Here is a 13076-nt window from a genome sequence, read left to right as displayed (position 1 = left end):
TCCTCCTCCTCTTCCTCTCCTCCTCCTCCTCCTCTTCCTCTTCCACTTCCTCTTCTCCTCCTCCTCTACTCCTCTACTCCTCTTTCTCCTCCTCCTCCTCCTCCTCTTCCTCTCCTCCTCCTCCTCTCCTCCTCCTCCTCGTCCTCCTCCTCTTCCTCTTCCTCTCCTCCTCCTCCTCCTCCTCCTCCTCCTCCTCCTCTTCCTCCTCGTCCTCCTCCTCCTCAGTACCACAGATGAACAGTATTCACTGTGTGCATGTGCAGGTAACGGAGCTGGCTGGTTACACTGCTCGGGTCTCTGAGATGTTGGACGTGTTTGAAGACGTAAAGGAGGGAATCTACCGCCGCTCTGCAGACAGAGAGGAGGAGGAGGAATTAACAGGAGGAGGAGGAGGAGGGGGAGCTGTGGTTCAACATGGTCAGAGAGTGTGTGGTCGTCTAGAGATGAGAGGTAGGAAGTACAGGTGTGAACAGTTGGTGTAGTTCAGTGAAAGAGTCTCCACTGTACCTGCCAACAGCTCACTGCCGGTAGTTACACTTATATATATATATATATATACATACATACAGTGATACAGTGATACAGTCATATAGTGATACAGTGATACAGTCATATAGTCATATAGTCATAGTAATATAGTCATATAGTCATATAGTGATACAGTGATAGTCATATAGTAATATAGTCATATAGTTACAGTCATATAGTGATACAGTGATACAGTCATATAGTGATACAGTGATACAGTCATATAGTGATATAGTGATTCAATTCAATTTTTAAATAACTCAGGACATTCAAATGGAGCAGGCTAGAAACCATAACATTAATACAGAGACCCAACAGTACCACCATGAGCAAGCACTTGGCGACGGGGCAAGGAAAAACTGCCTGTTAAAAAGCAGAAACCTAGGACAGACCCTTCGGCTCTAGGTGGGTGGTCGTCTGCCTCGACCAGTTGGGGTGAGAGAGAGAGAGAGAGAGAGACACAGACAGACAGACAGACAGACAGACAGACCGGTGCACAGCCACAACAGTAGCAACAACTACACTAATAGTAGTGACTGATGATGATGAACATGACAACAGCAACGATGGGGGACAACGAGCAGTGACAATAGTAATAATAGTAGCTGTAGTAATAATAATACTTATAATAATAATAACACTAATATCAGTGATATTAGCAGTGGCAGTCAAGCAGGACCATGGTAGGAGGCTCCACCAGGATCCATGAGAACCTGGGAGACGAGAAAGCACAAGAACTCCGGGGAAGAAGTGAAGTTAGTAACATGCATTAATGGGACATGAATGAGTGCAGAGAGAGAGAGGAAGAGAGGAGCTCAGTGCACCATGGGAAATCCCCCGATAGTCTCGGCTAGTACAGTTGTCACACTCAATAGCCTTACAGATAAATATAATCTATTGTTGCTTGAGAAAGTCCATTAAGGGTGCCCACAACTCTTCAAATTCTTGCATTTTACCCCTAATGACATAGGTTAGCTTTTCTAATGTAACACACATTGCCATCTCGCTAATCCAGGATTGTGTAGAGGATACTTCAGTCTCTCTCCAAGATAGGGCAGCCATCCTCCTGGCCTGCAGGAGGCTAAAGTTGATCAGAGTCTTACACTTAGAGTTAACAGAGAAGCGATCTGGGTATATCCCTAAAATACAAACTTTTGCTACGCAGGGTACCTGAATACCTGTGATTTTACTTAGAGTAAAAAGTTACCAGCTTAGGACATTCCCATACACAATGAATCAAAGTACCTTTCTCAGTCAAACATTTCACACATGTATCCGGAATGCCAGGGGACCATTTATTGAGTTTCTCAGGGGTTATGTATGTCCTCATAAACCACTTATGTTGTAGCAGTTTCTTTCGAATTTTAATGGTTTGTGATTGAACTTTTAAACAAGCTGTCGCCCACTCAGCTTCTTCAATAGCTTCCTTAATATGTAAACTCCATATCCTCCTTCTATCATGACTAGATTCCTCATCATGCGAGATAAGTGCTGTATATAGTGTATAGAGATTTGCCGTTTCCCATTCATGTGTTTCAACACAATGCCTTCAAGGCAGGACAGCGGCGGCTCACGTGTAGCCTGTTGATGCTTTGATGAGATGAAGTGCTTCAGTTGTAAGTATTTAAAAAAGTGTTTTTTTGGGATTGAATACTTCAAACAAAGGTTGTTAAATGTTTGTAAAGTGCCCTGAACATATAAGTCTCCAATTTTTTGCACCCCCCTGTCGGCCCAACCATGAAAACCACCATCTGCCCTGCCAGGAGTAAACTGCGCGTTATCCCAAATAGGTGAAAATTGAGAGATGGGGGGTGTCCAATATGTCTGTGAGCTTTAAACCATATATATCAATAGAATTTTTAAGGAAGGGATTTGTTGTTTTTTTCTTTAAAGTTTTAAAATCTGCTGAATATAAATATAGGCTTAATGGCAGCTTAGATATTGATGCTTGTTCAATATAAACCCATGCTGGAGGGGAGTGTGTGACAAAATAAAACATAGCACTGTGCAGCTGAGCGGCCCAGTAATACGACTGTAAACTGGGCATCTGTAATCCACCCCTGTCATATGGCAAATACAATAATCTGAGTCTTAATCTAGGTTTTCTGTTGTTCCAGATAAACCTACAAAATGCACTATTGATTTGTTTAAAAAAGGATTTTGGCAGTGGTATTGGGAGTGATTGAAACAAATACATATTTTGGCAAGATAGTCATCTTAATTATGTTGATCCGGCAAATCATTGATATTGCCATTGTTGTCCATTTTTCAAGTAAGTCCTGTACTTCTCTCATCAACACTGTATTAATTTGGGGGGTAATCTTAATTTCAAGATGGGTAAAGCCCTCCCTCGCATTAGAAAAGGGTGTACTTAAAACTGGATTAGCTCTTTCGTCTTTGTTCAAGAAAAGTATAGAAGATTTAGCATTATTAATACTGTATCCAGAAAACTGACCAAATGTATTAATTAAATGTAATAATGTCTGGACACTGTTTGATAAGTTTGACAAAAAAAGGATCACTTCGTCTGCATACAACGATATCCTATGTTCGTGATCTCCAATTGTTATACCTGACAAATTGGCTTCAGCTCTAATGGACATGGCTAAAGTGAACAATAGTGGGGAGAGACGACAGCCCTGACGGGTTGACCTCTCTAACGTTAACAGGCTTGATAAATTGTTATTCGTCATTACCCAGGCTGTAGGGTTGGTATACAATAATTCTATCCATTTCGGAAATTTGACCCCAAGTTCATATTTTGGTAACAAATTGAACAAATAAGGCCACTCGATTCTATCAAATGCTTGTCTAGCATCTAAAGATAACAGCGCTGTATCCCTGGTGTTATTTTTAGAGTGGATTATCTTGAGGACCCTTCTGATGTTATGAAATCCCTGACGATTCTGTACGAACCCATTCTGATCACTATGTACCAAAGAAGGTATGGATCTAGCCTTTTATCTAGAATTTTACACAATATTTTTGTGTCTCCTTCCATGAGACTAATAGGCCTGTACGAGGAGCAGTCGGTTGGCGTTTTCCCAGATTTCAAAATAAGAATTATTTTAGCGAGTCTTAAAGTTGGTGGTAATATACCATTATTAAATGACTTGTTAAACTTATTCAAGAGTGGGGTCAACAACTGCTTCTGGAAGGTTTTATAAAACTCTATTGGCAGGCCATCAGGCCCTGGAGCTTTGCCTGAGTTGATACTTTTAATGGCCTGCAATAGCTCTTCCACCGTTATGTCCTTATCCAGGTCCTCTTTAACCTCCTCGGTGAGCATTTTAAACTGGAGCTGATTAAGAAAGGCATCTCTATAAGCGGGTGTGGGGGAGCATTCTGACCTGTACAGTGATTGATAAAATTCCTTAAATGTATTATTAATATCTTGAGGATCGTTTGATATCTCCCCTGATTGAGTAGTTATGCCATTAATAGCTCTTTCAGACCGTATTATTTTAATTCTCCAAGCTAACAATTTGCCGGCCTTTTCTCCCTGATCATAAAAAGCCTGGTTCAACCACAGTAAACTTTTTGCTGTTTTATCAGATGTTAATTTATTGTATTCCTTTATTATTTATATCCATTTCCAAAGATTTTATTTGCTTCTCTAATTTATTAATTTCTGCTTTTTGTTTCTTGTTTTTAGTGCTTGTGAAACTAATAATTTGCCCTCTAATATATGCCTTGAAGGCTTCCCATCTAATGCATGCGTTAGTTTGGTTAGTGTTGATCTGAAAGTAGATGTCAGTCTTGTCTTCTACATATTTAACAAATTCCGGATTTTTAAGCCACCTCACTTGCAGACGCCAATTTGTACAGACATAGAAATGTGGGAGTGATCGCTAATGACTATACAGTCATACCAACAATTCTTAATTTTGGATACCAGTTCTTGTGATACTAAAAAAGAATCAATGCGAGACCTGGACTTATGCATTCATGAGTTGCATGAGTATTCCACTTTATCTGGGTTAAGTTTTCTCCAGATTTCAGATAAGTTTAAGTCTGTGATATATTGTGAAATTGTTTTTCTAGATTGTTTTTTATGGGGATCACTTTTTGTAGAGCGATCTACCGATGGGTTCAAAGTACAATTGAAATCCCCACCAAAAATATTTAGGCCATACAGTGAAGACAAGGTTAAGAAGAAATCTTCCAAAAATTTGGGTTGTCCTCATTAGGACCATATATGTTGGCCAAATTCAATGCGAGAGACAGGATCCTACCCTGACCGATTACAAACCTTCCTTGGGGGTCCCGGATAATATTAGTAAGTTAAAAAGGAATTGTTTTGTGGATAAGAACTAGTACCCCCCGAGCATAATTGTTATATGTGGCATGTATAACTTGACCAGGCCACCTACGTTGTACTTGTTTGATTTCAGTGACTGTATGTATGAGTTTCCTGAAGAAAAATAAGTTTAGAATGTAAGTTTTTAAGTCTGTTCATTACCTGTTTCAGTTTAGTTAGCTTATTGAGTCCCCTGACATTCCAGCTTGTAAATCTTAAATCAGACAGTTTTGGACTTTCCATGTTGTTTCAAGTGCAGTGAGATAGATGACCATGTTGAGTGTGACAAAAAATAAAAGAATAGAATAAATGAAAGTAGTAAGAACTGACATATAAGAAAACACTTAACCTTTGAAATCTCTGAAGTTTGGGAGGAAGTTCTCAGCTTCTTCTGGTGTGGAGAAAAGGACTATCTTCCTGTTGTAGAGAGCCCTCATTTTACAAGGGCGTAGGGTGAATCCCCAAAAAGTTCCAGCTTCAAGGAACTTTTTCCTCACTGCATTGAATGAGCTTCGCACCTTCATGGTTTCCGCTGATAGATCTTGAGCCAAGAAGATTTTGTGACCATTGTGAGTAAGCGAGCGTTGTTTGGATGTGTTGAAGACAAACTCGCGGTCTTGAAATCGCAGGAAACGAATGATTACAGCTCTGCTCTGATCCGGTCTTGGTCTTGCCAGAGTGCGGTGCGGACTTGGTGGCGTCGAGCCCCAGCCAGACCGGCAACATATGCTGGATGTAATCAGTCATGGGCTTTTCAACGTTTTCGGGGAGCCCCACCAGTCTTAAGTTCTTTCTCCGAGCACGATTTTCTAGGTCTTCCGTCTTAGACTCTAAAAAGGCAATGCGTCAGTCAGCTCCGTTTTCACACTCTGCAGGCTATCTTCGGTGTCCCCTATGAGCCCTTAAGCCTCTGTGAGCCGCTTAGCATTAGCGGTAATATCTCGTTGAAGGACCGCAAAACTCTTTTGCACAGCATCGACTGAGCTATTCATCTCAGCTATGCGTCTCTCCACGTTGTCGGGTTTTGCCCTCAAAAGTACTTATCTTGGTGTTAATCACGCTGACAGCCGTACACAGTGACTGCAGCTCACTTAGCACTGCAGCTAAGTCAGTCCGTGGGCTAGCCGCATCATTAGCATCATCGGCTGCAGCATTAGTTGTAGTTCAGTCAGGACCACTTCGTCAAAATATCTTATATTCCAAGCAGAATTTACATTTGGCGGTATGGCTCTGTTCTGGGAACTCCTTGTCCTTCCACGTGCCTACGTGGAAAACCTTAAGGCAGGGAGAGCACCCTCCCTGCCCTTCCATGTGCCTACATGGAAAAGTTTAAGGAGAGTGGCAGCAGAGACCCCCCAGGGTACAGAACAGAGCAAGCATCAATGGCAATCAGAAAATGACATTGATTAATTAGAAACAACATAAAAAGGAGGAGCTGGGGTGGAGGTGGGTGCAAAAGGCTTGTAGAGGAGCAGCAGAGATAGGCAGGCAGGCTAAAGCAGCTTAAATAAGGCGCCATGCATGATGTTTGCCAATTGGATGCTTGAGGAAATCAGGTGAGCTGTCAGCTGACTGTGTATGGTATCCAATGGGAAGCTTAGAGGAATCAGCTGATGTATGTTTATGACTAGCTGTGATCGTATGATATAGCTGTAACTGAAAGCTAAGCCTGACTTCGTGCCCTGCCTGAACTAACGCTATGCTCAATTTCAGTCAGGACCACTTCGTCAAAATATCTTATATTCCAAGCAGAATTTACATTTGGCGGTATGGCTCTGTTCTGGGACCTCTTTCTTCCTCGTCTTGCTTGGAAAACCTTAAGGCAGGAACACCCTCCTGCCCTTCCACGTGCCTACATGGAAAAGTTTAAGACAAGGGGGGGGGGAGAACCCCCAAAAAAACAATACCAGGAAACCTCCCTTCCATGAGTACATGGAAGTGCCAGTAAAAATTTTTGTAAGAAATAAATAACAGTAATAAAACCAATAATTAGCAAACTAGTTAAAGTAACTTGGCTGAAGATTAATAAAGAGATCCCTAAGAAGTATGCTAGAAGTGTATTTAAATTAAGCCAGCAAAAACATATTTCCCAAACAAGTGTTGGGCCCCCCCCTTCCATGTGCATACATGGAAAAGTTTAAGACAATGAGAGCAGCAGCAGAGACCCCCAAAGAACCACACCAGGCAACCTCCCTTCCATGAGCTACATGGAAGTGCCAGTAAGAGGAGCCAGCAGGACTATAAACCAATACGTCTAAGCAGACACTAGTTGAAGTACATGGCTAAGTATACTAGAGATATCCCCAGAAATCTGCAATTCAAACCGGGACAAAAATCAGCAATGTTATCCAAGATTGGAATATGAGATGCTCTAATAATGAATTTACCCAACATAGATAACCAAGTGAGGCGCCTTACAAATCTATTAATGAATGGAACTGAAGAACGCCCTTGTAAATGATGTTGGCAGTTGCCTCATTGTCGCAAAAACATGATTGTTCCCATGACCAGTCTTTTCCCCACAGAAACATGAAACAACAATTGGTACATTCATTAAAAAAGGTAGAAGAGGCATTAGCTGGCAAGGATGACAGTATTTTAGCCATATGTCTGCAAACCACTGATTATTAAAATACCCCCCCAAAACCTACGGAAGGGCGGTTATCATACAGGTCAATCATGCCACTTCTACTGTATGTTTGAATTAATTATATCTCCATTATTCTGTACACAACACTGAAAAACTTGTGGATCCATTGCTCTTCCCTAAATGCCCCTCATGTCTGCTCTCTGTCTTCTAAGCTCAGCAAAGCTGTTCATTAGTGATCTAGTAGATCATAGCAGTCACACTATTAGACCTTGCTGTTGACATAAAGCTCCCAGGGTGAACTGGCACACAGTGTTCGATTCATTTATATGTACTCAATATGCTGCGTCTTTTTATAATTAATGGCAAATGATGATCTAGCTGCTCATTGTAAAAGAAGGTGATGCCATACCATTATCACACAGAAGAGATCAGGACTGGGGCTCGGATCTGCAGCCCTCATCCAAGCTCACCATATCATGGAGTTCTCTATAAATCGGAGAGGTCCAGAAGCCTGGATATAAGGGAACTTCCCTGGGGAATAACACACATGCCAATTTAAGATGTCTAAGCAAGGAGAGCAGTTCTCTTTTGGAAATTACTACTGCCTGCTGCTTTCATTACCTCTCTGATGCAATTTTGCATCAGTACACTATCTAGAGTGAAGCCTAGAACTCTAGCCTTACAGGGTCTGATGTTTCTCCTTGGATAGCGGAAGACCTAATGTTTAAAGGTATATTTAAGAGCAAAAATGCATGGTCTGATTTTTTGAATTGATAGTCAACTAACAGAAAATCGTCTACGGGATGGAGCACGAAAGCAGTTGCAGTTATAAAAGAATCCAGCAGAGAGCCTCTGACAGTGTCAAATATGTGGGGCTGCTGTAACAACCAAAGGTGAGCCTAACTGAGAAGTACATTTCTCTTCATTTAAACCGAACAGATGCCAATGTGAAGGTGTAATACATGACTTAAATGCATCTGTGACATCTGCCTTGGCTAGCCATGTGCCTCTACATGCTTCCTTAATCAACTGATGGCATTGTAGATTATAGCATAAAATAAGGAAAAAGTGCCAGAGGATTTAAACTATTTATGCCTTAGTTTCACCTTTACAAGAGCAGATAAATTAATTATTATGTTTATTTATTTTCCCTGAATATTTCCTGGTAGCTATACCTTAATGCTTGTTGAGAAGGCGATTTATGAATGGACCAATATGAACCTTTGTTATCCTTTCTTCAGTAAAGCATCGACTATCTCAGCTCTTCAAAGCAAAGTCAGCCCAGCTAAGAACCATGAACCAGCCCTATAACAGATAATTCACTAAACAGCTTTTAGATGCTTTCTTAGCTCCTTCCCCAGCTCAGGGACGTTTACTGGGGTTGAAGGTTTATCTCTCATGCCCCCTTTTTGAGAGGCAAGCACGTTCTTCCCTATGGTGATTGGGACTGCACTTCCCAGCATTCTCGGCGGGAATGTGACGCCGTCAAAACAAGCTGCTGTGACGTCATCGTCCAGCGCTGCACCTGTGGGACCATGCGCTCTACCTGCAGACAGCGAAGAGGGAAACAGGCCAACTGCGGACGAAGACTGGCCGGCCTGACGTGCCGAACCGAACCCTGGACCCTTGAACCCATGACGGCAAGAAACAACCGGATGTTGGACAGAACTGACAAGCAAGACAGGCAAAGCTGGCCGCTGCGCCTGGGACCCGCGCTCCCCTGGAAGGCAGCGCAGCGCCGGAGCCGGGACCGCAGCGGAACCGCAGGAGCAATTCTTCCCCCCCCCCCACCCCCTGCTGCAGACCCCCCAGAACCAGAGCAGCCGGACACAACTGCGGATGTTGTTCAAAAGCGACACTCTCCCCAACAGCCGAGATCGCTGCTGAGACTTCACAATGCAATTGACCCGCCATCATACTCACCGCAGACAGGACAAGTAGAAACAAACGACAAACCACAAGTAACGCACACAACATCCTGGCAAAAAGGCTTGTAGAGGAGCAGCAGAGATAGGCAGGCAGGCTAAAGCAGCTTAAATAAGGCGCCATGCATGATGTTTGCCAATTGGATGCTTGAGGAAATCAGGTGAGCTGTCAGCTGACTGTGTATGGTATCCAATGGGAAGCTTAGAAGAATCAGCTGGTGTATGTTTATGAGTAGCTGTGATCGTATGATATAGCTGTAACTGAAAGCTAAGCCTGACTTCGTGCCCTGCCTGAACTAACGCTATGCTCAATTTTTGGGTCTCTGAGAGCCACGGGATCTGGAGCTGCTCTCACAGTCTTTGAGGGTCGTTTGTTTAGGCATCTTTTGGAACTAATTAGAAGCGTTAATGACTAGGACTTTGTGAACTTTTAGCAGAGCTGCGAGGAGCACCCACCCTAAGCTGCCATCTTGTTCCGCGGCTCCACAGCGCCCCAAGCCTACTCTTAAATGTGGTGAGGGTGTCTGCCTCCCGAACCACAACTGGAAGCTGGTTCCATAGGAGAGGAGCTTGGTAACTGAAGGCTCTGGCTCCTGTTCTACTTTTAGAGACTATAGGAACCACAAGTAGCCCTACATTCAGAGAACGTAGTGTTCTGGGGTAATAGGGTACTATGAGCTCTTTAAGATATGAAGGAGCCTGACCATGAAGAGCTTTATAGGTGAGGAGGAGGATTTTAAATTCTATTCTAAATTTTACAGGGAGCCAGTGCAGAGAAGCTAGTACAGGAGAGATGTGATCTCTCTTTCTAGTTCCTGTCAGTACTTGTGCTGTTTTGAATTAATTGGAGCGTTTTAATGGATTTATTGGGGCAACCTGATAATAAAGAGTTGCAGTAATCCAGCCTTGAAGTAACAAATACATGGATTTGTTTTTCTGTATCTGTCTGTGATAGGATGTGTCTAATTTTTGTAATATTACATAAATGAAAGAAGGCAGTCCTAGAGGTTTGCTTTATATGGGAATAAATAATAATCCTGACCAAAGATGACTCCAAGATTCCTGACAGTGGTGCTAGAGACCAAGGTAATGTTATCTAGAGTAACTATATCTTTAGACAGTGAGTCTCTAAGGTTTTTAGGGCCGAGTACAAGAATTTTGTTTTTTTCTGAGTTTAACATCAGAAATTTGCAGCTCATCCGGGTTTTTATGTCCTTAAGACATGTTCGTAATTTAGATAATTGATTAATATATTGGGCTTGATCGATAGATATAACTGCGTATCATCTGCATAACAGTGAAAGGTAATGGAGTGATTTCTAATAATGTTGCCTAAAGGGAGCATATATAAAGTAAATAGTATTGGTCCAAATACAGAACCTTGTGGAACTCCATGACTAACTGTAGTATTTATTGAAGATTCATCGTTAACATGTACAAACTGCGAACGATCTGATAAATATGACTTAAACCAGCTTAGTGCGGTTCCTTTAATGCCAATTTGATGCTCAAGTCTCTGTAAAAGAATATCATGGCCAATGGTGTCAAATGCAGCACTAAGATCTAATTTCAATTCAATTCAATTCAATTCAATTTTATTTGTATAGCGCCAATTCATAACAGAAGTTATCTCAGGACACTTTCCAAATAAAGCAGGTGAAGACCGAACTCCTTATAACATTATTTACAGAGACCCAACAGTACCACCATGAGCAAGACCTTGGAGACAAGGGCAAGGAAAAACTGCCTGTTAAAAGGCAGAAACATAGGACAGATCCTTTGGCTCTAGGTGGGTGGTTGTTTGTCTCGACCAGTTGGGGTGAAAGAGAGACACAGACAGACAGACAGATAGACAGACAGACAAGTGCACAGCAACAACAGCACAGCAACAACTACACTAATAGTAGTGACTGATGATGATGAACATGACAACAGCAACGATGGGGGACAATGAGCAGTGATAATACAAGTACAGAGACAAGTCCATTGTCGGAAGCAATCAGAAGGTCATTATTAACTTTAACCAGAGCTGTCTCTGTGCTGTGATGAACTCTAAATCCTGACTGAAATCCTCAAACTATTGTTATGTAGAAAGTCACACAACTCTTTGGCGACTACTTTCTCCAGAATCTTAGAGAGGAAGGGGAGGTTAGAAATCGGTCTATAGTTGGCTAAAACCCCTGGGTCAAGAGTGGACTTTTTAAGAAGGGGTTTAATTACAGCTACTTTAAAGGACTGTGGTACATATCCTGATACTAAAGGAAGATTGATCATATCTAGTAAAGAAGTGCCAATTAAGGGTACGACTTCTTTAAGCAGCCTAGTTGGGATCGGGTCTAAAAGACAGGTTGATGGCTTTGATGTTGAAATTATTGAAATTAACTGATGAAGATCGATAGCAGAAAAACTAAATATATATCTGAGTTTACATTAGTTAAAGTTCCTGAACTTGGAGAGCCACTGATAACTGTTGATGGCAGTTGGTGATTAATTTTCTCTCTGATAGTAATAATTTTATTGTGGAAGAAGCTCATAAAGTCATTGCTACTTAAGTTTATGGGGATATGTGGCTCAATAGAGCTGTGGCTCTCTGTCAGCCTGGCTACAGTGCTGAAGAGGAACCTAGGGTTATTCTTGTTTTCTTCTATTAGTGCTGAGTAATAGGCTCCTCTGGCATTACGGAGGGCCTTTCTATAGGTTTTAAGATTATCTTGCCAAATTGAGTGATATTATATTAATTATTAATAATTTCGAAGAGCGCCATTTCCTTTCAGATTTCCTAGCTATTTGCTTTAACTGGCGGGTTTGGTGGTTGTACCACGGTGCTAGTTTCCTAAGTTTTAACAATTTCCTTGTTATAGGAGCGATAGAATCTAATGTTCTTCTCAGTGAGCCAGCAGCACTGTCACCAAGATTATCAATTTCGGAGGGACTAAAGTTATTATAGGACTCTGTTATATTTAGACATGGCATTGCCGGTGCACTTGTGCGTCTCCGCCAGCGTGGACATTGCACACCGTTACCTGGAATATTCCTCTCTAACGTGCGCTCACTGTGCAACAAAATGGACGAACTTCAGCTACTTCTGGGGGAAAAACTGTCTTTTCTTCATCCTCTGTTTTATGCTTCACGGAGACGTGGCTGTGTGGATCGGTACCGGACTCTGCGCTGCAGCTGGCAGGCTTCCAAGTCTTCAGAGCGGAACGTGACACGGAACTCTCCGGCAAAAAAAAGGGTGGACAGTAGCTGGTGTAATGATGTGACAGTGATCCAACAGCACTGCTCTTCTACTCTGGAATATTTCATCATAAACTACAAACCTTTTTACTCCCCCCATGAGTTTGTTTCATTCATTCTGGTCGGTGTTTACATTCCACCGCAGGCCAACGTGCAGGAGGCACAGCGCCAGCGACCAGATACTGTGTGTGGAGCGGACTAACCTGGACTCTTTAGTTATCGTCCTTGGTGACTTTAACAAAAGAATTTTCCAAAATATAAACAGTTTATTAAATGCCCGACCAGAGAGAAGAATATACTGGATCACTGTTACACTACAGTCAGCGAAGCTTATCACCCCGCGCCGCACTGGGCCTCTCCGACCACGTCATGGTCCACCTGATTCCCTCATACAGGCAGAAATTAAAGCTCTGCAAACCTGTTGTGAGGACATCAAAGCAGTTGACCAGTGAAGCTGTGGAGGATCTCCAGGCGTGTTTGGACTCTACTGACTGGG

The 13076-nt window shown here is 42.2% G+C and overlaps 1 protein-coding gene across 3 annotated transcripts in view; it reads left to right on the top strand.

The window, feature by feature from the left end:
* Positions 1-13076, top strand: part of abcd1 (ATP-binding cassette, sub-family D (ALD), member 1) — a 45629-nt gene that overhangs the window by 11761 nt on the left and 20792 nt on the right. For all 3 annotated transcript variants that reach the window (XR_007887854.1, XM_051426688.1, XM_051426689.1), the window contains exon 10: positions 264-450. Coding sequence is in view for 2 of the 3 variants with exons in the window: in XM_051426688.1 (XP_051282648.1) it covers positions 264-450 (187 nt within the window). In the remaining variant the exon portion in view is untranslated. The remainder of the gene's footprint in view (positions 1-263; positions 451-13076) is intronic.

Source organism: Dicentrarchus labrax, unplaced genomic scaffold (genome assembly GCF_905237075.1).
Source record: "Dicentrarchus labrax unplaced genomic scaffold, dlabrax2021, whole genome shotgun sequence".
NCBI classification, from domain to species: Eukaryota; Metazoa; Chordata; class Actinopteri; family Moronidae; genus Dicentrarchus; species Dicentrarchus labrax.
This window is presented reverse-complemented; position numbering and strand designations above follow the sequence as displayed.